This window comes from Atractosteus spatula, chromosome 12 (genome assembly GCF_055471065.1).
Source record: "Atractosteus spatula isolate fAtrSpa1 chromosome 12, fAtrSpa1.hap1, whole genome shotgun sequence".
NCBI classification, from domain to species: Eukaryota; Metazoa; Chordata; class Actinopteri; order Semionotiformes; family Lepisosteidae; genus Atractosteus; species Atractosteus spatula.
In genome coordinates, this window is record NC_142717.1 from 44,675,151 (window position 1) to 44,702,806 (window position 27,656).

The following is a 27,656-nucleotide window of genomic DNA, read 5'->3' on the forward strand; positions in this document are numbered from 1 at the left end:
AAACTTTTTAACTTTGTATCTGCACAGATTGTTAAATGGTCTTTCATTTTTTAGCATTTTTTCTTTCTTACACATGGTGACCTGTTGCAATGAAACAACAAAGGTATTCGCTTTTTGTTTAAAAGAAAGTAATTTTGATATACTGTATAGTAAAGCTTTAACTTTTACCTTCTTTTACCACCAGATGCTACATACTGTACACTACCCTTCCTTTGGGATTTTCAGAAAACTGTATACTGTTTTAACAACCACAGTTGTTCATGAAGTGAAAACAAAACGTTTTCTTTAATAAAGGCTTAGTAAGCATTCAAATATAGCGTGGAAAAGTATTTAGTACGGTGTGTTGTTTTTGGCTTACTGTGTAATTATAACAATATTGCCTTTTCCTGCAAAAGGAAAGGGTTTCCCTAATGGAACAAGGTAGAGGGTTCACCCAAGATGAAAAGTAACATGTTTGAAATCATTTGTCCCGAGGTAACCAAAACAAAGAGGTTGAAGGTTTGTATTAATATAATAAGCTTCATAAATACATACAGAAAATATTCTTAAACTTCACCCAACTAGATGTCAGAAGTTCATCAGTACATCACATACAAGAACAATAGAAAAAATCACAATCCCTTAGTTCACGAGGAATAACAACATCCAAGAATCGGACGTCTTCTGAATGTTTATTGAGTATTTAAGTATAATAGGTTTTGGCTTAACCCGTTTGGTTTAGGTGTTAAGCCTCCTCGTCCTGTGGCCAGGAACCTGTCCCCCCAAAAGAAATAGGTGAACCCCAAAATCACCAATGCAGAAACAGAGATGGATGGAGCAGATTTGCAAAGTATGGAAATCCAGACATTATGGTGATGAGAAGACATTGAAGCCCGTGGGACGCCTGGTGATTCGAACAGAGGTAGGACGCCAGAGCCAGACAGACCCAGGGCCGAGGGGACAGCGTCGAGACCAGCAGGGGCCGAGAGGGAGGAACTCAGGGCTGCTCGAACCCCAGAACAAACAAGTGAACCCCCAAAGCTACCCATGCAAAATTAGAGACAAAAGGAAGCTTCGGGTGAGATATGGAAATACAGACTTTACACTAAAAAGGGAAGGCGGGCATTAAAAGAGGGCACATGGCTTGAAATTCTTAGGCCTGAGTAGTCTGGACAGGATACTGACATAAACAAGAGGAAGTAGGAAAAGCAGAAGAAACGGGACTGGAAGCCAGATTAAGAAAAAACAGCTCCAGTATAGACTAATAAGGTGGAATGTTAGAAGAAGAGACAGAAACATGGGAATAAGGTCCTGGGGTTGGTAGCCGCAGTGGACAAGGGGATCGTGAGGACATATGGCGTCTCCAGATACAGGAGCATGCTGAGTGACCACAGTGTGCTTCTTATGAACTTCAGAGAGGTGCAGAGAAAAAGTGCTGTGTGTCTTCAGGCTTTGTAAGAACCCAGAGATAAACAGCAAATTATTTCTTGTTTGTTCTGCCTTGTTTTCACTTTCCTGCATGTTGTTTCACACATGGTCTGTGCATAGATGGAGTGTAATAAAAATGCAATAACAGGTGTGTGCAAGTATTATATATACAGTATAGCAAAAGTCAGTAATGATTGTGATTTGAAACAGCTGGGTGGGATTGCCTTGTCTGCCATTATCCCTCTCTAGCGCCAGTTAAGAACCTCCATATAATATACAGTACTTTGGAAAAGTATTCAAAGCCATTCTGATTATGTCCAATTTTGTTAAATTACAAGTGATGTATACACATTTTTATAAATGTGAACCTTCTTAATCAAAACCTGAATGCTCAGACTGAACACATTTATGGTGAAAGAAAGTTAAATGTCAGAAAAACACTGAGAATCAAAAACTAAAATCCTGTATGTTGATTACATAAATAATCACCCCCTTTGCCACAGTAAACGGAAATTAGTTCAGGTGCAGGGAATTGCTTTGACAAGTCACGCGATTTGTTGAGTGGCCTTTGGCTGTGTGCAATAGAGCCTCTGTGGTTTACTTGATTTCTGAATAAATACAACTGTCCCTGTAAGGTCCCTCACTCATGTAGAGAACATCAAGAAGTGGGAAGTGTATCTTCAAACCCTGCTTAACCCTGCTTAAGACCTAAAATTGGGAGAGAAATGGACTTTTCTGCAGGATGTTATCGAAGCAGACTGGAATGGCTTAACAAGAAAACAATGTCCTTGAGAGCCCCAGTCACAACCATGACATGAATCCCAAATACAGTCTGTAGGAGGACTTGAAAACTGTTGGACAGAAACAATCCCCACCCAAAGCGTCAGAGCTTGAGCAAGTTCTTGAAGGACAGTGGGCAACGACTGCACCATCTTGGTGTGCAGAGCTAGCAGGGATTTGTATCTAAAAAGGTTTACAGCTACAGTATAATTGCTACTAAAGGTGCTTCCGTCCAGTATAGACTCGGAGTGACAAATACTTACACACCCAACGTATTTTAGTTTTTCTTATTCCAGTTTAGATCAAAATATTTTCTGTAAAAATGTGCATAACTAATTTGTAGTTAAAAAAATTGACATCATTGGAAGGGGAAGAATAATAATAACTGTATACTGTAGTTAGGACAAAAATAGTTCTAACACGTTCAAATTCATCTCCTCCTTTTTCAACTTATTGGGCGCATTCGATAGCTGTACTTTCTTCAACGTTGGAACATTTTTTTTGGCATTTTTCCTTTATGCAAATCCCAGAAGCGGAGATAATGACTTGCTACTGATTTCCTTTTGCCTGTCCATGGTATGTCATTTAGATTCAAGGCCAGTGATTTCGCTGGCTGGTAAAGAACAGTTTTTGGTTTTTTTTTGCATTTCTTCCAAAAGTCAGTGTTGCTTTCTGCTGTGCGTTCCGAGTTGTCCTGCTGGAATGGATCTACCACAGATCCGATCTCACGGTAGATCGGATCAGTCTGTGAGTGAATAAACTCTTGTTTTTATGTTTGCCTGCCTTTGAGAAATCTTCTCTAAACAATTCTGAAGTAAAACCGAACTATTCTGCCCTGCTTTGCCTGGACTGAAGAATGCCAAAGAAAATCTTGGGGTCTATCAGAATATTGTTTTACAAAACAGCTTGTCTAAAGGCACTTTCTCAAGACTGTTTTTGGTGAGGGCTACGCCCTTTAATCTCTATTATTCAAATAATTTCTCACGTTTTTTTTCAAATACACTAATTTCTGGATCTCCCAGTTCGTTATTCATAACAATGTGGTACAGAGGGTCCACCCGGTTTTGTGAAGAATTCTCCCAGCCCAACTACAGAATGCTTCTGGACCCTGCTCTTGATGCCTTTCACCATTTTCTGATTTCAGTTTCAACACCTTTTGTTTTTGAAATAGGCCTTTATTATACCACACATATTTCTCCAGTGATAAACTTTCAATTTCTTTGCAATTTCACTGAATAATTAAATGTTTCATTCTATCAAACTCAAGTTATAGCCCTGTGTTGAAGAAAATGAGATTAATGGGGTTTTTTTTATCTCCTTAATGAAATTGTGTTAATTCAGTTGTTAATCACTAATGATTTGTATTTTCAACAAAAAAATGTTAGCTATAATCTCACCTCATGCTTCTAGAAACTTTTATTGCTTAAATCAATTTTTATTATGTTGCCATGCATTCTGTAAGCCCATGAGGATATGTTTATATTTTACTCTGACACTATGAGTGTTTGTGTAGTGTATGTGCTGTACTACACTAACCCACTTGTGATATTTGGAACCACACACAGGACTGGCAGAAAACATATGAAATTTATGTGGTGCTGCCCTTTACTGAATGCTAGACAACAAATCATTTACCTGGACATGATGTATGGATGAGACACTTCATCGTGCTCTGCAGGGTTTCAGCCCTTTCAATGGAAAACAGCTCACACATTACAGTAAGTGGGCTTCAAAATGTATGTACATTTCCTCTTTACTTAATCTCTGCATATTAATCCCCAGTTGTATTTTGAAAACCTAGCACAGTATGAGGGTTTCTTGCAATATGGAAAGATTGCAAATAAATTTCCCTTGCGTTGCTGACAGTTTAACTATGAATAATTTCTCAGGGGATACAATTTGTTGTCCGGTTTGATCAAGTATGTTTCAAAGTTCTAGCTGGACAAATTAGATAATATAGAAATCTGGCAGACTAATCAAGGTTACAGATGAAAGCACACAAATGGATCTGGCCATAATTGAAAACAAATCCATTCAAAATCTTTTTTGGACCAGGAAACTTTAAGCCTCCGAATAACTCTCTTAATAGACTACAAAGATTCTTGAGGTAATGAATCTCAAGAAATTTCAGTTTTAAAGTATTAAGGTGCTAAAAATTTATAAATTACAATGCATACTCACACAAACACAGCAAAACACATTACAATGATTTTCAAAATGGCTTTTTTAATAAAATAAGTTTCAAATGGGAGGTGTTTAAAATCATTCCTCACTTTTTTTGGCAGGGTTATTATTTCTGTTTCAAGTTAAAGATGACAGGAGACTTCATATTGATTCATTCATGCAAACTGAACCTTTTGCATAGTCCCAAATTAATTCAAGTTTCAAAAGCTGTACAGTAGATTACAATGCCTGCTATAGTTTTTTTTAAAGAAAATCTGACACTTTTGCTTAACTTAACAGATCTCTGAAGTATTTATAAACATTTTCTTTTAACGTTTGCTTCATATGAACTTCAGCAAAGTCTTTTTAAGGCTTCAATCAATAACAACACACAGCCAGAAGAGCGACAGAGTAGCAATGTTTATTATTGTGTGAGCTGGTATACTGTTAATAAGACATGTTTGTTAGAATGAAGGCAAGAAAATACTGATAGTTATTTACAGAATGAATATATTTGCTGCGTATTTGTAGCTGAACACGTCTTTGCTTTGTGTGCTTTCCCAGATTCTTTCTTACAGTAGAAACTGTTAAAGGCATGAGTTAAAGAGTGCAAACCAGAGCATATATCTGCCCATTGTCATTGTAAGGCACAAAGTGGAATGTTCAGAATGCTTTGGGCTCATCAGATTTTATATTAAGGCACTTTCTCCAGGTTTGGTTTACAAATAAACAGGCTGGAATAGGAGGTGGTTACCCACTAATTCTTATTTACACTTCAATTTCTATGAAAGGACGTCCGATTTTTAAAGTGTCCCCAGCAAATCCCTGTTTCACATGTTAAATAGACTTCTACAATCTTTTAATGTTCTTTGATCTTTGATCTGCAATTTAACATTCTGTAATTCTAAAAACTGTGGTGGAAATCATAGACTGGTAAAAAAAAAAAAACAATTGAGAATTTAATCCTCACAGGTCTGGTTAAAGACATCTATCATTCCTCTGTACATTTTTACACTGTTTGTTGTTCACGGCTGTGTGTGACGCCCGCCGTCCCCTGGCGCGTCGTTCTTTCCTGAGTGTGGGCGCCCGAGGCCTCGGCCGCGCGTCATAGGTGGGCGTGCTCGGAGCTGTGGTCGCTGTCGCGGCTGTCCTCGTTGGCCAGGGAGTCCGCGGAGGGGTGCAGGCCCGCCAGGCCGGAGAACTCAGACGGCAGCAGCGTGCCCTTCTTCACGTTGACCAGTTCTTTCTCTCGCGCCACGGCCCCCTGCTGACCCCCCTTCACTCGCTTCCACTTCATCCGCCTGTTCTGAAACCAGACCTTCACCTGTGTGGGAAATACGCAAAGGAACACACATCAGAGCTGCCGTCGTAGCAGAAGGACCTGTTCTCTTTCGCACACGTGCACTTATATTAAAGACTGGGCGGCTTTCTGGCAGGCCCACTATCTCCTGAATATCCCAGCATCGTATTGATCCTTGATGAATTAGCGTAAGTGTGAAGGTAAGACAGTGATTCAGATCACTTTATAGGCCATACACAAGTTCTTCCATTAAGAATTCGTCTCTTCACATACCGCAGCTTGCTCTCCATGAGACACACAGACAGGGAGAGAAGCTTGGGGTCAGAGCGCAGGGTCAGCCATTTATACAGCACCCCTGGAGGGTTGGGGTTAAGGGCCTTGCTCAGGGGCCCAACGAGGAGGATTCCTCTGCCGGCCACAGGATACGAACCGGCAACCTTCCAGCCACAGGCACAGATCCTTAGGCACAGAACCACTGATCTGCCCTAAAGGCAATGCAGTGCCAAAGGAAAGGTATACAAGTAAAACCCCACATTAGAGCCAGAGCTCATCCTGGTTTCTGAAGCATTTAGTGAACTAGAGGGCATGTGACACCCCCCTGGGTGGGATGTTGGTCCTTCACAGGGATTAATGGTAAGATGGTGCCCACTTACAACTGGGTGGACTGGAGCAACTGGGCTAGCAAGGACTCAAGCCCCCCACCTACTATTCATGAGTCCAGAGATTCACCCACTATGCTAAGCCACCCCCAAAACTGACGTATGCTATTTTAATTTAGAAGCGGATATGAAATAAAAGGTCCACACTAAAACAGAATAGCACCAGAGTGTCTTGAGAGGGAATTTATTTTTCTTTCAAAGTTTTCTTCTGCATGAGAGGGTATTCTGGCAGGAAAACCTCTTCCTTTTAGAAGAAACATACATAATATGGCTAACAGCTGGCAATCCATATTCCTGTCTATCTATATTCCTGCATTCCTGTTGCAAGCTCAAAACATCAGATCCCATTACGACAGAGTGATTTTATCAAACAAAACTTGGATTAATTGACTTAAATATAAATGGTAAGAAGAAAGGCCTTTAGCCTTCTTCACAGCTCTGAATCATTTATTAAAATCGCTTTCCAAGCTTCACAGACCAGTGAATAGGCAAACATTTTCAAATGTAAGGACATGATGATTGTAAGACTTGCATTTGGAGCTATTTCTATATCAGCAATTATGTGCTGATGTATCAGGCACATCTGCTCTCTGGCATCAAGCTCTTCCTTCTTTCCCTGAGTCGACAAGTTGTTTAGTATTTACGTCTCCCAGACTGATGATTAAGCTGTTGCTTAAAAAGGTTGGCGAAGAAGTGAACCCACACTGCTCATCTCCCAGGGACCAGATACTTTGCAAAAGGTTTGTTCTGTCTGATTTATTTTAAGGAGTGCTGCGCTGTGCCCTGTGATCACACGGTTAGGAAGTAATTTAATAGGATAAACGTTTATGTTAGGTTTTGATGATACATGCTGTACTATTGATTGGACATGCTTCAGTGACAGGTTGAAGTTTTTGACCTACAAAATCATCCTCTGCCAAGTGCTGAAAAGAAAAACAAATATTATGGTATTCTAACCTTTAAAAACTAACTTAATGCTTAACCATTTAATGTATGCCCAGCCAAAGCAGTTGTGACACTCTTTTTTCAGAAAATGATTAAATTGATATTTTCCTACCAATTGCTGAGTCAAGGATCAGAATGTGGAGGTTATAATTTTCACATACTGTACATAAAGTTTGTGTGTTTTCATCAAAAAGTGTTTCTTTCATCTGCTTCAGTGAACAATAAGTGAATAAAAAGTACCATACAGGGTAGAATAAGTTTAATATTTAAGCAAAAATAAGTTACCATATTTAAATGTTCTTTAAAGGGAAAACCAGTATCTTTACAACCAGTATGTTGTTTTCTTTCTTACTGGAAAACAAAGTACCAGGAACTGAAGAAGTCAGCAAAGTTGGCAAATCATATCTACTTTCATATAAATCAAATTATCATATTTAAACTATATTGTATAATTTATGAACTATAGTCTATATAGTTTATATTACAGTACATACAGTAGAATGTTCTATGCTGAGTTCATATAGAAAGGACTTCACAAAAGGGCTTAAAGATTTAAAAACTTTTAAACATAACATTTTCCAAAAATGTTGTTTTTGGTTGTGCTGGTCGGTCTCCTGTACCGTACTATTTTAGCTCTTAGCAGAGAGAGTTTTCCCAGGAGTATCTGCCCAGAATCCCACACACAGCTCGTTACTCGATCCAGATACCGCTCTCTACACGAATTTGTGTTGCTCAAATAACAGAGGTACTGTCAGTTTTAAAGGTCTGTGTTTTTCTTGAATGCCTGTCTTTGTTATGCAACATTCATCCATTACATTAAAAACACATTTCAAATGTTACATACATATTAACTTTTATTTTTAATGTTATTTTATATAAAAAATAAAATAAATTTTAAATAAACAAAACCATGCAGGAGTCAGTTCCTTTTACTTTCTTTTAATTTTTTTTTCCACAACATTAGTTTAGTACTGCATTATGAGAATGGATATATATCAACAGCACACTATTTTAATGTAAAAATATTTCAACATAGCAGGTGTATCATCAGAAAGACATCTGACCTTAATATATGACCTTCTATTCAAAAAACATTCACGGCCTAAATCCTTATAGGAAGCAATGAGAATTTAATCACCTGTGAATTTTCAGTATAGTGTCCAGTATAATATTTTTATTCCTTTGTTTTAAAACTCTTTCACTTGGCTGTATAACAATTTACATTCAAGTCACAAAACAAGCCTGTAAACCTTGTGAACAAGGTAAAGACTCTTAAACTGTTTTGTAACAATATCAGTGAAGGTAAAGTAACTTTCCTGTAATTTGTGATCTGCCATGGATTTCTACAAAGATTATGCTATGAAGGTTCCAGAAATCTTAAGATTATATACTGTACGTATGTTTACATGCTATACCAGAGCATTTCCTCTGCCTGTCACCACTAATAATCTATTACAGTACGTGGTTTAGGGAAGAGTCAAAATCGTCTGGATTATGGCTTTCTCTTTGCAACCCGAAGAACAGACCTCACCTGTTTTGTTATGGAAACTAAAGTGGAAAAACTGAAATACAGAAAATAAATAATAAAAATAAGATAATAAATAATAAAAAATAGGCTGTTTTGGGCTGGCACTCCTTTGGTTGCCACTGTAGCATATCAACATTCTTTTGGCTGCCTGGTATCACCATCATACAGTAGCTTTACTAGTAAGAAAGCTACTGAAGGTTAATGTAACAAGTGTAACAAATAAGGCCATTTGGTCCATCTAATCCATTTGGTAGTTAATCGATCCATGGATCTCTTCCAGCTGTTTGTTGAAAGAGAAAAAGGGGTTTGGGTTTAACAGCTCGATTCAATACAGGGCAGTGTAGTGTGTTCCACACTCCAACCAACCTTTGTGTGAGGACTTGCCTCTTGTTCTTAGATTTCAAAGCAGTTCTATATAGTTTCTACTATATACACAAACCTCCAGGTTGTGTTTCACTGGTGATACTGATGACGTTCACTACGGTGACTTAAATGTACATAAGATCAAACTCCTTGTCATTACCAAATCAGCTGGCCTTTTGTAACTCTTCATTTATGAAATGAAATCAATGTTTTTTTTGCAGTGATTTAAGTTTATGATTCTTAAAAATATAGTTTAAATGTATATTTTTTATAAAAATAAAAAGGTCTTATTTTTTACAAAGAACTTTGCTGTTTATACTGCATATGCCATTTTTCTTTGGCAATTGTTATGATACGTTTCACAAGAAATACTGCAGTTTTAAAACAGAAAAAAGAGAAAAGAGAAAGAAAAAATGTTCAGATGTATTTTGACGGTATCTGCTTCTACACATGTGTTGACCCAAATGGAGGTGACACTCTGCCAGTCAGTCAATATTTAGTAAGAAAATACATGTCATATTTTTATGATCTTTTTAATTTTAAAATATAAGATATGGAACAATAGTTCGTTAAGGCATCCACTAGACATAAAAACATAATAACATTACAAATGACACCATTAAAATAGAAGATAGGGAATAACAGTTCTCTTAGTCATTAAAGTATTCATTAGACATAAAAAGAAAAGGAATGTTAAAGCTTAAAAATGGACCATTTGGCCCTTTCAGCTTGTTTGATAGCGTCTGTTCCAAGGATCTCATCCAGCCAATTCCTGGAGCAAGAAGGGTATCAGCTTTGACAGCATGACCAGATAGCTTATTTCAGACTCCCGCTAATAAGCCACAAAGTAAAACACAACTGCTGAGTGTTTATGGGTCTATTAGTGGGAGTGTGCTGAAGAGGGGGGCCTCATGCATGCTTTGTTATAATTATCTGGAAAGGAAAGAGTCTTAGGAAAAGCATTTGTGTCATTTCCATGAAAAAATCGAATGTAGTAACGTTATTCTGCCAATTATCCATCTGTCCAGATTCCTGCAGTTCAGGGTCGTGGGGGAGCCGGAGCCTATCCCAGCAGGGAACTGGCGGATCTGCCAATTATTGAGTGAAAAAATACAATATCATACTCTATCATACTTATTGTTACGATTTATCATGTCAGATTCCAGAGTGTAAAATACAAATAGTATCATATTTATTTTATCTTAAAAAGCAACAAGAAAATGTTCAATCCTGTCCCTCAATGCAATCAAAATGTTCTACGTCAACCCCTGAATATATAAAAAAAAATTCTTTTCGACGAAACTAATCGTACGAAGTATTTGTTACATAACTGTGATTTTAGACAAGATATTTAAATTAAGAAACCAGTCATTCTGAATATTTTGTCAGACAAAGGCCAACATTAATTCCCAAGGGATCATTGTGATACTGTGGCACAATACTTGATTTAATCTGGATTGAATCTGGAGCAGTAACCATTTACTTTAGATTTTTTTGAGAAATTACTGGCGAAGAATAATGTACATTTTTCCACAGTGAAAAGTGGAAAGAAAGAAACAAAATGTTTTGGGAGAAGAAGGCTTAACAGCAGAAAAGTTGCATTCCTTCTATCGTTGTACTTTTCAGTCTGAAATTAAACTTTAAGTGTTCCTTTGCAGCTAACGCACACTGACACAAACTCCCCACGCGAACCTGTCAGGCTCAGTTTACCCTTACTGTAAATTTTCACATTCGTTCACACGATGTGACACCGAAATAGCAAGGTTTTTTTCCCCATGACAGCACTCTTGCAGGCAGATGTCTGCACAACGCAAAAAAGAAACCAAAAATGTGCCGGAAACACAGGAAAATAAATATTCACACGAGGATGAAGAGTGGCAAGACCTCCGGGACAGAATTGATTTTATTTCTGTCCATGAAAAGAGATAATACAGCCAGTGTTTTAGTGTAGATAAACCTTCCCAGGGCACAACGAAACTTCAGACAAGCAGCTTCATCAGTAAGGTGTCAGAGTTATGTCTCATTACAACATCTTCAGGATGAAAAGTGCTCTACAACGAAATAGTTACAGAATTTCACAACAGAGAAATGCTGGCATTCAATTTTCACTGCCAATTCTGGACTCCTGTCCTCTGGTTAAAATGTATGCTTATTCAATCTTATTTACTTTACTTTGTTTCTTAAAGCAACTTAATGCAACCTTCCTGCAACTTATGTAAGAATACACAAAATAATCTTAAATATTTTTAACTGGTGGGTGTGTCAATATATGTCAGTATTCACTAGCTGCGTTTGAAAGTGTTCTGCAGACTGAAAGTCAGAAATCAGATTAAATCAGTGCTAGTACAAATAATGTCACTAAATTAGAAGCAGGAGTTCTGATTCTGAGGTACACAATGTTTACATTTTTGTGACCTTTTAAAAATAAATTTGGTCCAATTAATTAAATTTAATATGAAATTGTGTCAAGGAAAAATAAAGATTGGGAAAGCTATTGTTTTTTTTAATAATAGTAGTCAAAAGGAAAAACGTCTTTCAGAGGAACTTTTCTTTTTTAAGGAAATTCCTGACTGTAGTACAGTTATCAGAGATATTGATTTTACTGTAGGTTAAAATAAAATGTAACTTTATACTGTGCTGTTTCAGCCTCTGAAGTTGTAGTCTCCAAATGTATTCAGACCTTTGAGAAACTGTCCATAGACCTTATTTAGCAAAGGAAATGCATATATCAAATTTATTGAAAAAACCTGAATTAAAAGATAAATAAATGTATGAAATGGAATACTCAAAGTATCAATATCATAACTGTAAAATGCATTTCTCACCACACAGAACATTTATTCATGTTCTGTTAATATGTCGAAAAATAAATGCTGCAAATGTAATCTTCTGGTGCCTCTTAGTCATCTGGTTGTGTAAAGGCTCAAAATGTGTAGAGATTCTTTCTGAAAGTCACCTTGATTGCCAAATAATTGTTTCAGAAATCAAATATGAACAAATTATGTGATTGGATGAGACACTGTCTGGGTTTTTGGACAATATTCCCAATGGTATGATTATCTCAGAAAGGAGAAGGTCATGTCCAAAAAGAATGACTCCTTCAGGGCTGTTCTGCAGCTTCTGGTCCTGGTGATCTGGTTAGAACTCAGGGACAGATGATTATGAAATATTACCAGGATATGTTAGCCACAAAATGGTGCCTTCTATCAAGAATCTCAAGCTTAGTTACAACTGAGTTTACAAACAGGGTAACAATATAAAGCCTATAATGGATTTCAATGACCAAATAGGTAAGCGAGCATAAGAGTCAGTGTTCTTGATTGGTTATTGTACTGTACATGTGCACACTTGACATGGGCACACTCCACAAGCTATGGGTGATGGACAAGTTCTGTCAAATATCCCTAATGAGTTGTTTAAGAGCCAAAGAAGATACTACATAATGCTGATCACTGGTATATGAATAAATCTGAACATCAAGCATTTAGAATTATATGTACTGTAGCTATTTTTGACAGATGTTCAACTTATACTCTACATATCATATTGAAAGTCATAGACAGATTTATTCTACGATCAATGTGTATCCACTTTTGAATGTACACACAGATTTCCATTCTAAATTAACTTTGCGTTATTGTTTATCAAGTATATGAATATATTTGAAGGCTACTGTACACTATATTATTCATATACAGAAAATCAAAATTAGATCAGATAAAGCTAAATATGTTGGCATTCCGTGTTCTGCAATTGTAAGTAAAACAAGATCACACTACAGTACGTGGGGACAAGAATACTTTTTGAAGTGTTGAAAAATACAACACCAGTACACTTTTAAAAAATTGGCGCAACATCAGGGATTCTGGTATTTGTTTCAAAACAAACTCTTCATAGCAAATGTAGCTTAACAATTTGCCTAGTCAGCTTACAAAGTTTATTTTGAGATTCAAGTGCCAGGTCACTTATGAAGGAATTACATCTGGATCAACATCAGTTCTTCATGCATTCATTCAGATACAGGTATCAGGGTAGTTTTTAGGTTTAACACAAATAAATAGAATAAAAGTCAGTAGAGTTGAATAGGTAAATCAGAACCATTCATTTGAAGGATATTATTACTGTTATTTCTTACTTGTCTTTCAGTGAGATCTAGATTCACAGCAATTTCATATCTTCGAAGTCTCGTCAAGTAGTTGTGGTGGGCGAATTCTGTTTCGAGCTCTCTGATTTGCTCTTTGGTGAATGCAGTCCTCTCTTTCCTGGGTTTGCTGCTTACGTCTGACTTAAAGTTCCCATCTTGGGAGTCTGAAATGAAAAACAGAACATTTTCCAGTCACCATAAAAAAAATCGTGATAAACTGCAGGTGCACATCTGAAAAAAAATTCAAGCAGGAAAAAAATCAGGTAACTAAAACAATTAAGGTTGCCCATCACTGTTTGTATCATTCTGGAATAGTTTATTCACACTTCAAGGGGTACGGGGCTGCCTACTGTGGTGTGTGTGGAACTGGCAGCTGTACTTTTCCAGGCTTTTTTTGTTTCCCAGCTAAGAGTCACATCATTTAAATTGAATCTGATACTTTTATTATTCTAAGATTAAATTAAAAAAAAGGCTTCATATTATAAAGCGTATTTCAGCTAAAACATAAAAAAAATCAAAGGTTATGATTTGCATAGAAATGCTGGAGCCAAGGTATAAGTATGTTTTTCCAAAAAATACTCTGCTTTCTCTCACATGGCAGATCTGACGTTACACACACAACTTTAAATCTTTGACTGCAACAAGTCCAAACACTGACAGTAACAGTGGTAATAACCAGCACAAATGAGCTCCAGTGGAGAAGAGAGATTCGTTCTGCATTCATGTGTTTGCAAAAACAGTGATCCTGCTAGTTAAGGATATTTAACTAAAAAGAATGGCAAAGAATTGTATCGACATGCAAACTGAGACAAGGTTCTCTGTTAAGCTGAAATTAAATATACATATATATTTACTGCATCTTTCAATGCATTTTTGTACTCTGTATGCCAGGATGAATTTTAGCTTCACACCTAAAGGGATGTGAGCTTTTATCTTAAATAAATAGGAGCGGAGGAGAAGTTATGCAAACATCATCCATCTGCTGTGAAACAATGTAGGAAAAGTCAGTGTCCAGCATTCTGCAAAATTCCACATCAACTGCTAGCACAAACACCACGTTTCTGTTCAAACTGCGTGAGTTCGGAAATGCGAATGAATAACCACCTTAAAGTTAATTTGCACATTTCAACATCCCTCATGGACTTCTAGTTATCTCAACAAAGCAGTGTTTTTTTTTCATTTTTCCATTTTGTGGGATCTTCATTCCCCTCTTAGGTTTTACTAGCCATTTAAATGTACATCTCACAGTTATTTCTTTCCTTATTGCATATTAATTATTAGCAAACGTTTTTATCTAGCTTTCTTCTTGGAAAATAAATCAGCATGTACTATTATTTTCTACCCCACTGCGCTTCATATTACCACGCTTGTGGCTTGGAGTTTTTCTCTGTACACTTCAAACACACACACTGCACCTCACACTTCAAGGCATCACAGTTTGCAAGCTAATTTATCTGGGTTCATTTGTGAAGTGTGTGTTAATCCTATTGGCATTAACGTGCTTAATTACCAATGCAATTCACCCTAACACAGAAAAATACAACAGCTGACACTCTAATGCCACGTCAATGTACTGTACAAGAAACAAGCAGCCCGTTCATGCAAATATTAAAGTCTGGCTGACTTTTTTTTCTTGCTGTCCCGTGATATTGTTTTTAGAACTAACTCCCCGAGTTCTGTTTTATTTATCCAAACTCTCAGGAGGGTCAAAATTATTGTACTACATGTTCTGACCATATCATTACTTAGTTCATTCAATACTATTGACAGGAATAATGCATTTTGGCAGGCTAGACAACAGCAAAATGCAATGCGTGCTGCTGATTAAAATACACCCTCAAATGTTTTGGCTCAGAAACAATATTATGTCCTCAAAGAAAAAAAAAAATAAGATTAGATATGAAAGCTTTAATCAAGCACAGATAACTGTATTATGGTATTAAATCATACAATATTTCCGAATCGTTGACGAAATGGCCACATGCCGTACAAATAAACATCACAGTAGGTGCAAAAATGATTAAAAAAACGTGAAGCCACACATTTTAAACTATATTTACTATTTTCCAAGCTGTCTAGTAAACTGCAGGAAATGCAAAGAAATATTGAAATTTTATTGTCCCCAATTCAGTGGTGAAACCAGTGCAGTCCGGGGATGTGTATCACTGGTGTTGACTGACAGCCTGATGTGTGAAGGGGGGTTGAAAATGGTGAAAAGCCAACCATTCAAACTTTTTTCCTACTTCAATCTATTATGCAGTTGTATTGCAAAAAGATCATGCCCTGTGCCACAGATCAGAAATATGCCGGCAGGCAACTGGTTTACAAGAATCCTCACTCTTCATTTCAGTTGCTCTTCAAAATTTCGTGACTGAAATGGTGTCAGAGATCTATGGTCAATTTTATTAAGCAGAAGTGCAGGAGAGCATGGATGTTCTTTAATAGCAAAATTGATGGACACGTCTCCCCAGTCTTTTGGACAAGGAACAACAACAGTTGTTTTTTTTTGCTTTTATAACTTGGGTTTAGATCTGTAGTAGAGACATGGTACTAATGTTCAATTTCCCTTTTCAATAATTGATCATTCTTGCTCCAGGAGTACAAACTCTTCCCACACACCTGATTCTCATATGCATCACGAACATGCTATTTCAATTGTGAAACTAACTTGCACGCTGTTCACATCTATTTTGACTTGTAAATAAACTCTGTGATCCCCTTTACTTTATTAAGACAGTTAATTTGTTAAAGAGTGTTTTTTCAATGACAGTAGCTGTATAAGGTTCTCATTCAATAGTTATACTGTATATACAGTAGCTTTATATAAAGTTTCGGAGTCAAGAGTTTTACAGTAGCTCCATTGGAGCTACAATATGTTTGTTGTACTTATTTCACTGATAAATGTTCAAATGTGAAATTCTTACACAGCTCAAAATCTCTGTTAACTTCTGTAATTAATGTTTGCATGGTTTTACATGATGTTTCATTGTTATTTATGTGTTCTCTATATGTTTTCAGTTGATTCAGTCTCTCCAAAGCACAATTATGAAATTTATTTAAATTCATGATAAGCAGTACTTTAAATGAAAATTTTTCTTCTTTTATTTTGACCTAAACTTCTGTTATGATTCATGTTTCACTGAAGACAAATTAATTTTCAGAGTAGCTGCCTGCAGCACTTCACTTATCAGGAGTTATAACATAACAGAAGTTAATATTTTCAAATAAATAATAGCATTATTAAATTTGTTTTTGTACCAGTGAAGGAAAAAAAAATAGGTAAAGGTTATTTTCTGTGTTACTGACGGCATGAAGGGTTTAAAGTAAATTGTTCAGTAAGAAAGTGTACATTATCTATGAACACAAGTGAGATTACAAACAAAAGAAGTCCATTTGGTACATCAAGCCCATTCAGTAACTAGTAGCTAATTGATCTCAGGATCTCATTCAGTTGATTTCTTGAAATAAACCAGGGTTTTGGCTTTAACAACATGGCTGGACAGCTTGTTCCACACTCCTACAACCCTTTGTGTAAAGAAGTACCTCCTGTTCTCAGATATTGTTGCACATTGTTTCCATATCAGTGTGCTGTTATGCAAAAATAATACTGATCCTCTATTCAGTACAGACAAACTGTACATTAAAACATATTCAGTTCATGGTATGAGGTAAAATGAATACATTTTCTACATTCTTCATTAAAACTTGTTTATTATATTTCATCATGGCAGATACCCAATCAAGAACAAAGCCCAAGTCTATACTGAATCCCATGTAATCGTGCTATTATAAAGACATAAAGCATAAAGGCTACAGCTGTGCATTCATTCATTTACTCCAGGTCTTCAACAGTGACAATGACAAAATAAACATCTGCCAGTGACAGAACAACACTGTCTTAATCAGAACAGTGCCCGATTACGTTCACACTGAGAATGGATACAGCCTGTGTAGGCTGGAAGAGATGGAGCCCATCAGCAAAGCAACATACTGTACAGTACAAACAAGAGGAGGCCATTCTGCCTGTTCAGCTCGTTTGGTTTTGAGTAGCTAATTGATCCACGGATCTCATCAACACATTGTATCCAAGCTATCAGTCAGAATAACAGCTTGGCTTCAACAGCATGAATTGCAGCTTGTTTCACTCTCCCACCACCCTTTGTGTAAAGAAGTGCACCATGTCCTGCTGGGAGAATCGCATGCAGTTGTTTCTTGAAAGAATCCAAGGTATCTTATTTCTGGAATGCTCGTCCCAGACTCCCACAACCTTTGTGCACCTCCTGTTCTTATTTATAAATGCACTTCCTCATACAGTAGTTTCAACTTATACCCTCATGTATATATTATATATAGTATATATTATATTTTCTGTTCTTGCCGAAGAAGTCCATGAGACTCTCAGGGTCTTTGAGGATTCTGAACACTTGTATCAGGTGCCCTCGTAGCCTTCTCTGTTCATGATTAAAAAGGTCCAGTTCCTTCAACTTGTCAGTGTCAGGCAGTCTTAGTTATCTTAACCGAATACCCATTATTAGCTATGACAGATAATATACAGTAGTTAGCAGTGCTCTGAACACAGAATTTATTTTGAATTTTAACCTGATAAACGTAAGGCTAAGACACAGTATACAGAGAAACTTGTTAATATTTCTGTCCCATTAACCTTGGGGCTGTAATAAATATTACACATTCTGAACATGCAAAACTACAGCGTCTTAAATATAAGACTATATGTAATACTATACGTTGATCCGTATACTGTGTATGCCGTATGTACAGTACACTTTGCCTCTTCATTTTGGGGCTACAGAATTGTAGTGCAATAAACCCTAATTAAACATTATGATAAAACGATCTGTTTCATATCAGATTATCCACTGTAGCAAGAGGACCCACCAGTTTCCTAGAAGTTCAAGGAAAGCCGTGAACGCGTTTATACTGTATGATGGCATGCTTTTACCTGGGCGTTTAGAGCTCAACGCAGCGCCCAGCGGCTGTTGCGTGAATGCTCGGACTAGCTACTGTACCAAGCCATGCTGTCGAAGCCAACACCCCGCTTGGTCACATGGATACGGCTGAATATTACTTGAGCAGCCCGAGAAATAAAATAAATGCTGACGTGTTTACGTGTGGTATCTTCGAAGGTTCCTTAATTTGCAGATTCATTAATCCATTTCTTAAAGGAGTCAAGTGCTTGCTGTAAATTCTGATATTTTTTTTTTGTAGTGATATTTTTGATATTTTTATATTTTTTAGAGCGATGCCAAAAATAAAATCTCCTAATCGCTCACAATTCCAGGTCATTCAGCTGGGCCATAAACTTTCTCCGTGTAGTCATTTCGTTTCTTACGTACAGTAAGTTGTTAAATTCTTTTTGGAAGTGCTTGAGAAGAGTATATTAAAAAAACAAAACAAAACGGAATATGAAGCAATCAATGTAATTAAAGCTCATTTAGCCTCTGGGCCGAATCTCTGCAATACCTTTGTTTTATATTTTACAACCTTATACTACAGTATTAAAGCTTTAAAACTGGATAGGTTAGTCAAGTGATTTTTTTGTACACCGAAAATGTTTGATCTGCAACTGTTTTACGACCGAATCACCCCGTCTGTAAACATCTATACATCTGTAAACATCTATACTGTACATATTGGAATACAATTAAATAATGTTTCGAGTATAAAAAAAGAAAAATAACGGGAATAAGAAGCAAACAAAACATTTAGCGGCTGCGAACTGGTTTCGTCAGCACAATGTATCCTAGTCCTGAGTTTTTTTTTGTTTAAATGCTTTTTTCCCCATTGGTATAGTACATATTATTTTCTGTTTTGTTTTAACACGGGTGGGCTAAAATTATTTTTTTTTCTGCCATTGGCATTTCTTATTTATATCAAAAACGTAGCCATAGTAAATCCTTGCTCAACAATTCGGCGTTCTAAGGGATCCTGCATCAACAAAACACATAAATTAGAACAAGAGTTACAGGCATGCTAGCTTTCCGCTCAATCCCTGGACAATTATATTTGACAGTTAATTTGCTCCTATTTCACGCAAATGTTTTGTAACTACTGACCATAATCCACCATCTCATTTGATTCAATTTAATGTGTGAAGAGAAACATATCTAATAGGCACAGTGCAATATCCCCGTTGGGATAAAAAGCCTATCTTATTTAATATTATAGTAAAAAAAAAAATCATTATCATGCTTTTTGGATTCGGCAAACCTATAAAACATTCTGTTTCATACGCCAACCAAAAGCTGCAATTAGTCTTATTCGGATAACTGCACAAAGGCTTTGACAAAGCAGTTAAAAATATGACCTGCGAGAGAGACAGTCCCACCTGAAGGAATGGTTGTGGGCGTTGAGTAATCTACAGTATACTTCAGGGTTTTAATACAATAGGGTTGTTGCTGTAACGTTAACAATTGCTCATGCATTTCAAAGGTATTTCACACTGTGAACTGGAGACACTTCTTTAGGATTGTGGGAGTCTGGGAGATGCCTGTGCCCAGTCATGTTGTTAAAACCCTGGTTTCATTCAAGAAATGGCTAGATGAGATCCTCTGATCCATCAGCTATTGAAACTCCAAATGAGCTAAATGGTTTAAAATGTCTCCTTTTGTTTTTTATCCAATCTTATCATCTTAATGAGAATTTGTTGTTTTTCTCCAACAGTGTTTTGCAAAACACCCTTGATTACCCACAAACTAGGATGTGGAAACTCTTTCTTAGCCTTCAGTACAGCTGCACTATTCCCTGGCAGACAGTTACCGAATTTAAGAGAAGGGCTTTCAGAAGATTTGGAGTACAAATTGCAATCTGCTTTTTTTTTTCCAAACAAAAGAATAATATTACAGTGCAATGAAACAGCAAGTTGAATTATTTGGCGTCATGACCTCATTCACAGAATCTACAGCTGTGTGGACTCTCTTATAACAATTCAAAATATACCATAAATGTGCAGAGAACAATCTGAGAATAAAGCATATACTGTATGATTATCAAGCATTCCAAACAATGTAAATATTAGACATGCAACAGAATTATTCACTATGGAAATCGTGAATAATCTTAAAATCTGTATACCACAGTAAACAGAAAATACACTATATACCTACAGTACAGCAGAGCAATTCATTTTCCATGGATCTGAATGTACTAGAAGACAACTAGACTCTGACTAGAAGAGAAGACTGTTTTTCATCCCACACATGGTATAAAGATAAACAGGCAGCAATCCCAACTTACATTTATAGGATACTTTTAAGCTAAATAGCAAAACTCAACATTTTATCATGGAGACAGCAGGAGGTACAGTAGTCTCTGCTTTACCTTCCTCAGATATTTCAATTTAAAAAAGTATAGGTTTACTGTATAGGCATACAGTACGAAACATAAGATTGTTCCTTATGAGGTTTCAGACCAGGCTACATTCCAGCTGGAAAATGGGCACCTTGCTGAATACTGTCAAAGCTGAGGCTGACTGACCACGACATGTCTGCAGAAACAAGAGCAGTTTCATGAGGTGTAGCAGCGTTTATCCTCCCTTCCTGTCATCAGCAGGACACATGCTCTACACGGTCCATGAAGTCAAAGGGAACCCTTTGTAAAACAGCTTGATGCACTACATTTAAATTATTTTTCCTGCTGTTTTGGATTTGCTAGATGTTTTCATTGAAACCTTCGTAGAAATGCCAGTTGACAGACAGCAGAAATGCAGTCAGCTTTTGCCGTCTTCATATACCATATGGAACTATGAGTGCACACTGAACCTGAGCTGAGCTGAGAGAATCCAAAGAAAAAAACGTACACGTCCTCTGAAATCGGCTGCCGGCTTGCTCTGCTGCCTGGAAAGAAAATTCATGGAACTTGTGCCTCAGCCCAAGCGCGAATACAGCCCTACTTCATACCACCAGATTCCCAGCTGTTGTCCCAGATGACTGTAGGTCATGCACTGGAGACCCCATTCACAGTCAGTAATGCATTTCCAGGTAATATTTCAAAATAATACTTCAATATAATAATTGAATTAACGTTTCAATTGTTGATAAAAACACCCCTTTAGTACCTCCTAGTTAAACTGACATCTCATAAATGTACAGATTTGTTTCTAATATTTTCTATTATTATTTATGTGAAAAAAGCAGCTATTCATTGCAGAAAAAAATCTAAGAAAAGATCTAAAAGAAGACTGATGACTTAAAGGTATATTGTTATCAGAACATAAAGGGGAAAGGCTCCATGACAATTAAAAAAACTGTCTGTTGTATTCATGTTCATAGGTTTCTCTATTAGAGACATATATTGTAAGAAAAAGGATCATTGAAAACTGTTCAACACTGTATTTATTCTGTAGGCTGGGACAAATGGTCACAACAAATGTATAATAAATGTATTAAATGTAGGTGGATAAATGTATAATAGTTGATTTCTTGTCTTCATTTTTGCTTCAGGTTACTTTGGAGGCAGAGAAAAAGGATTTCAAAAAATAAAAAAAAACTGTAGAAATATTTCATTTATTTTATTACATGACTGAGTATGAGCCTTAACATTCAAACCCATAACTCATCTTCACGCAAACGGTTTGGTATGATCAACTGTCGCTTATCTGAATTTTACATTAAGAGTCAAGGATTACTTTATGAGGTGGAAAGAGCAGACAGGCTATAAAATTCTTATATTCTCCGTTGTACAGATCAAGTCTTTCTTCTTAATTTTCTAATAATTCCCTGTGTTTAAAAGTGATTTATATATGCAGTGGTGCTGTGCAAGGGAAGTAAAATAATAGGCTACTGTAGTGAAACAGTGCCTGAAGCCATTTCTGGTAAAGTAAAAAAAAAGTTTTCTCAGAAAAATAGCAGTTATAGTAGCCTGTAACAGCATAGGTACTGTACAATCCTGGCATAAGAGACCAATGACTGTTTAAATCGCAAAGGCTTGCTACTTAACACTATTCAGGGTCTGAGATTAAAACAGACTACATTTGTGGGAATACTTTTTTGAAGTGGGGAAAAAGTAATAAAAAATAACATGTTCGCTTTTATTGTTGGAGATCTAAAGCAGAACTGAAGGAGTGCTTTTTGGAATTGTTATCTTTAAAATACAGCTGGAAATCATAACATATCCGTGACAAATGAGTGAATTGTAACAGATTTAAACCTTGTCGCAATTCAATGAAAAGTGATGAATGTGAAGATGAAATTGGTACAAAACCACAAGTAGAAGCTATGATGCAAGACTGTAAGCATCTGAGGAAGATGAAGTGAGTGTACCATACTCCGGCGGTATTTTAGTGGCACTTAAAGAATTAAGTGATTCTATTTTTTTTAAAAGACAATCTACAACATGAATAAAAGAATCACTTTGAATTTTGTATGAATGCACAGAAGGAGGGATTTACAATTGATGCCATGATAATACAACTATTTGTACTGTCTTTTAAAACTGGTGTTAGGACTTTTAAAATTTGTGCAGTTTTCTACTGTAAGTGTTTACTTTTCTGTAACCACGATTGTGAAGTTAAAGATGGAGGAATGAGTCTGGAGCTTCAGAATTTCAAGCAGGGCTCTCTCAGCAGTTGCAGCCTTCGGTGAAAATGGCCTCATGCCTCTACAGACAAGATCCAATCCTGACCTCAGCGCTTTTACATTCGCTGAACTTCATAATTTATGTTCCAAATGTTTCGTGAAATATTGCGCCCAGTTTTCTTCAAAGAAGAGACGAAAACCTTCTGAATGCCCACTTTCTCCCTAGTGGTAGATAAAGGCTGTTGGTAATTCCAGGATTAAGTCCAGTGGGTTATTTCTGAGCATGGTGAACACCATTTTAGTCTTTCTTTTCCTTTTTGCTTTTGTGAAGGTGAAAAAAACGAATGTTGATCTTAGATGTTAATGACGGATAATGGAAGTGCATGGATAGCAGACACTGATCGTGAGGTTTATAACACGCATCAGAGGAAAATACATTGCTTTGAAGAACTTTCTTCTTATTTTAACAAGTGGCTTACAGATTTTTTCTTGTATATACTTTTGAGCACGAATGTTATTTGAATACAAAAATGAAAAAAAGGTTGTGAGACCCTCTTTTAAAGTTTATATTTCAGATGCCGTGGTTTTCATTAGACACTAGAGCCCCCCTAACCTTAACTATTTAACTACTCTTAATTAACCATTATCTAAATAAGGAGAAAAAATGTTAAAGACCAAATGAAAAAATATATTTTATTTAAAGCCAAAACATGTCTTAAATTGTTGATTGATGATGGAAATTAATTCAGACCAGGATAGATTATAATTAATTCTAATAAAAATTAATACTGTTTATTTTCCATATGAAGTGCAATTTTAGGGGGAATTGTTTCAGAAGAATGCTATTGGACCAAAGAGGGGCAGACACCAATCACTAGCATTGAACACAGGGCTGAGTGTTTAGTTGAGTTTCCTTAGGTCCTTGCATTTGACCTTTGTGAACTTATTTTTTGAGTAACTTATATTTTAAGTGGCAAAGAAACAAATAGTAAACAAGCCTTGTTTGTTTTAATGATGATTGATAATCATCATTGTAATTCTATTCTTTAATAATTCAGTGCATTTTCTCAGATTCTAAAGTTCATATTTAGTTTCATTTAAAATAATAACAAAACATTTCAACAGCTGCACGATAAGTCTATTTTCATTTATCTAAATAGTTACAATAGTGTACACTAAAATGTCTGCAAGAGATTTGTTAAAGTGAAGCTGTTGAAATAGAAAAAGTTATCCACGGATGAGAAATAATTGAAGTAATTAGAAGAAAAAAGGCATTACTTTCTCTGAAGATGAGTGGATATTTGTTAGGATGAGATATCCAATATTTACAATAACTAATTCTGAGGTAAAAACTAAATACTGACACAGTTAATAAAGAATTCATGTCAGCAGTCCACTTTCTTTTTATTATTTTCAAGCCTTGAAATGCACCTCTTTTACGGCCACACTTGTGCATGTAATGAGAAAGTCATAGCTGTTGCAAATGCTTTCATGAAACAAAAAAATTCAGTACATCAATGAAGAGGCTGCAATAAAATGACATTCAGTAAAAAGTAATTTGTCCAAAATGAAATCCTGGTTTAAACCAAGAGTTATTATGTCGTGACTCTGTTATGGCTAGAGGGCTGCAATAGCATTGATTAAAGTTTGATCTTCCATTTAAATTTATACATTTATTTTCACAGAAGTATGAAATATTTGAGACTAGCTCTTCCGTCTTTGAAAATTTCACAATTACAGTTCTATGTACAGGTATTAATCTTTTGTTTCCTATTTTACACCTAGTAAAGTTCATTATCAGATGCTAATGCCGTAGATTAGACAAATTTGTACGGTTTTCCTACATTTTAACTATCACTAAGTGACATTATTTATAACATTGAAAGGAAGTGCTGACTTTGAAGTCAGACTATCTTGTCACTGTAGCGGACATGGAACGTGCTGAATTTGATGCCTGGGGTTTTTACAAAGATTTTTTTTTTAATCTGTTCCATTTTTTAATCCCAACTGTTTTCTTAATCTATTGAGACAAAAATGAGCAGTACAATTCAGAATATAATTTGTAATTCTTTCATTAAATGTGTTATGTTAAAATATTTAGGACAAAATTGCTTTAAATGTTTGTGTATTATACGGTTCACAATAAATCCTATTTAACAAGGTAACATTATTTGTTACTCTGCTCCAGTAGTAAAACTGCAGAGTGTAAAAATCTCCTCTTTATTTCAGTATCCCAGACAATTTAAATGTAAACTGAATTACTATTTTACAATTTTTCTTGAGTAGAGAAGTACATACTGTATGGAATGGATGCTTTTTGGAGGCATTTTGTTCAAGTTAACTAATGACAGACAAAAGTGTAAATTTTACAGGTCTGATGCAAATAGTAAACATTATTGGAGCTTCTGTTTCTGTTAAAATAGTTTTCTGAGATGCACTGAAAACTTTTATAACCCTTTTGATGTTTGGGCTGCAGTGCTATAGGTTTTTTCTAATTCAATCCAGAAATATTTCTATGATATAAAGCATATAATTGAGTACATATTATCCTTTCTATCAGTGAGACTTTATCAACATTTGATTTTATTACGTGCATCAGATTTTAATCTATTTGATTAAAATTAAACGTTCAACTGCAATATGCAAGGAAAACATGTATCAAGCACTTTGTCCATCATTTCATCATCATATTTCAAATAAAAAATAATTGAATTACCTGTAAAAACGTGGGAACACACCCTTGCGTAGTTAACCTAATTAGAAATCTACAGTATTTATAAAATATAACTGTGGACTTTAATAATCAGCATTATCATGTGAAAAATCCTAAATGTTTTGGTAATGTGAATTTCAACTTATTTAAAATACTATATACCAAAATTCTTTAGAATATTTGTGAATAATTATATAGTTATCTCTGTAAACATAAATAATTATCTGATTGCCTCAGATGCTTAGTCTCTTTCAAGTTTCAGTCTTTTTAGCCTGACACGGTATGAGCCATTATACACAGATGTCGGAAAAAATTTAAAGGAGGCCCAAGATGTTCAGGTGTTAAATTTTACATTTTTGGAGAAGGTTTTACAACTCCTCATTATTTTCCGTGTTACGTGCCTCAAAATGAATCTAAAATCAAATATTTTACGTGACAGTGTCAACAAAGTGGTTCACTTGCAAACTAACTAAATGCTGAAAAATAGTACACTACCTGCTCCTTGAAACAAGCCAATTAAAAGATCTTTTACATACTCTTATCAACAGCCAAAAGTTCAGTAAGAACAGAATCAAGGTGCCTGCCAACATTTCTAAGAGATGCAGGCATGATAGTATTCCAAATCTTGTATCATACCTGCCTGCTGAAATCTATTCTTTAAATTAAACTAACATATTACAAACTGTACATATTTTATACTACTCCTTACAGATCTTCTGTGGACAGTATGTGTGCAGCCATTACAGGTCATTACATCTCTCACTACACTACACTTTTTATTCTTTCAAAATAAGCCACGCAAGGCTCCATGTTCTGTCAAAACTCAGTTAACAATCTCGTCACTGAGAGATGGACATATTGTATTATTCCCCCACAGGGAAACATTTTTGTATAATGTTTTCAATAGCCCTGGGAATCCATAAATTAGAATATTTTCCATAAAACGATTGCGCATTTGTAATACTGTATGTGGCGGAGCTCAGCCTTCAGTACGCAGCTGAAATAGACAGGCTCGAAACTTTGCCTGATACTGGATGCCAGCAGTGAGCGTTCCCCGCAGCAAATACTCTTTAACTCTCTGGCTCCTGCAGGGTGAGCCGCGAAGCACGCGCCTGCGTTCCCACACCGCAAGCGGACGGACGGGGAGCGAGCAGGTCGGGGGGAGAGGAGAACGAGGACGGCGGCCCCCCAGTCTTACCTGAGCCGTGGCTTTTCCTTTTACTGCTCCTTTTCTCTGCCTCTGCGGGAGACAGCGCCTGCCTGCCGAAGTCCCCAGGTGCGCAGGATGCCCCCGTGGGGGTGGTGCTGCCCAGGCTGGGTGTGCTCGCGCACAGGTTCGGGGGGCTGGGCCCCAGATCTGTGGCTGCGGAGTCCGGGGGCTGCAGACAGAGGCTGTGCCGGGTGGCAGCGGGAGGAGAGGGCATCTGTGGAATGTGCCAGCTGGAGGGGTGATGCTGCTGCTGCTGCTGCTGGTGGTGGTGGTGGTGCTGCTGGTGGTGGTGGTGGTGGTGCCCTCTGTGATGCTGGCTGGCGAACAGGCCCTCATCGTTGGAATATCCAGCTATGATGCAGGAGGGCGAGGAGGTGGACAGGTCAGGGTAAGAAACGTGGTCCGATCTTCCGTGGAGGGCCAGGGAGGACTGCGAGAAGGCTGGGTGCAAGCCCTGCGCGGGGGCATGAGGGCTGCGCAGGCAGCCGAACAGCGTGTGATCCATGTCATGCAAACGTGAGGTTCCAGAGAGGAAAAGAACGAGAAACCGGGAAAAAAAAGCAACACAAAGATCCCAATAACGCCACCCCTTTTTAGTTTTCACCTCATATACTCAACTAACTTTTTTCTCTCCCCCTAAAAAAGACAGAGGCAAACTTTTTTTTCTTAAAAAAGGGAGCTCCTCAGATAATCCAGATCATTCACGACAGTTGCCAGGCTGCTTTGGATAAACACAGAGCCCAAGATAAGCCGCTGAAGAGATTCTCAGATGACAGAAAGGGAGGCTGAAGCCAGTGGAAGGTGGTTCCAAGGAAGGGCTTTAAGGGGGGAGAAAGTGGAGGGGATGTTATAAATAGTGTGTAATGTGAGCTGGAGGCTGGGTCAGAGACTCAGTACTGACCACATGCATA

The 27,656-nt window shown here is 36.8% G+C and overlaps 1 protein-coding gene across 1 annotated transcript; it reads right to left on the reverse strand.

Moving 5' to 3' along the window:
* Positions 1-4,755: 4,755 nt before the first annotated feature.
* Positions 4,756-27,563, reverse strand: LOC148823168 (homeobox protein MOX-2-like). The gene is made up of 3 exons (XM_088929178.1): positions 26,734-27,563; positions 13,281-13,453; positions 4,756-5,674 (listed from the first exon to the last, which is right to left on the reverse strand). The coding sequence occupies exons 1-3, from the start codon at positions 27,248-27,250 to the stop codon at positions 5,456-5,458; spliced, it is 909 nt and encodes a 302-aa protein (XP_088785304.1). The 5' UTR covers positions 27,251-27,563; the 3' UTR covers positions 4,756-5,455.
* Between the last annotated feature and the right edge of the window lie 93 nt (positions 27,564-27,656).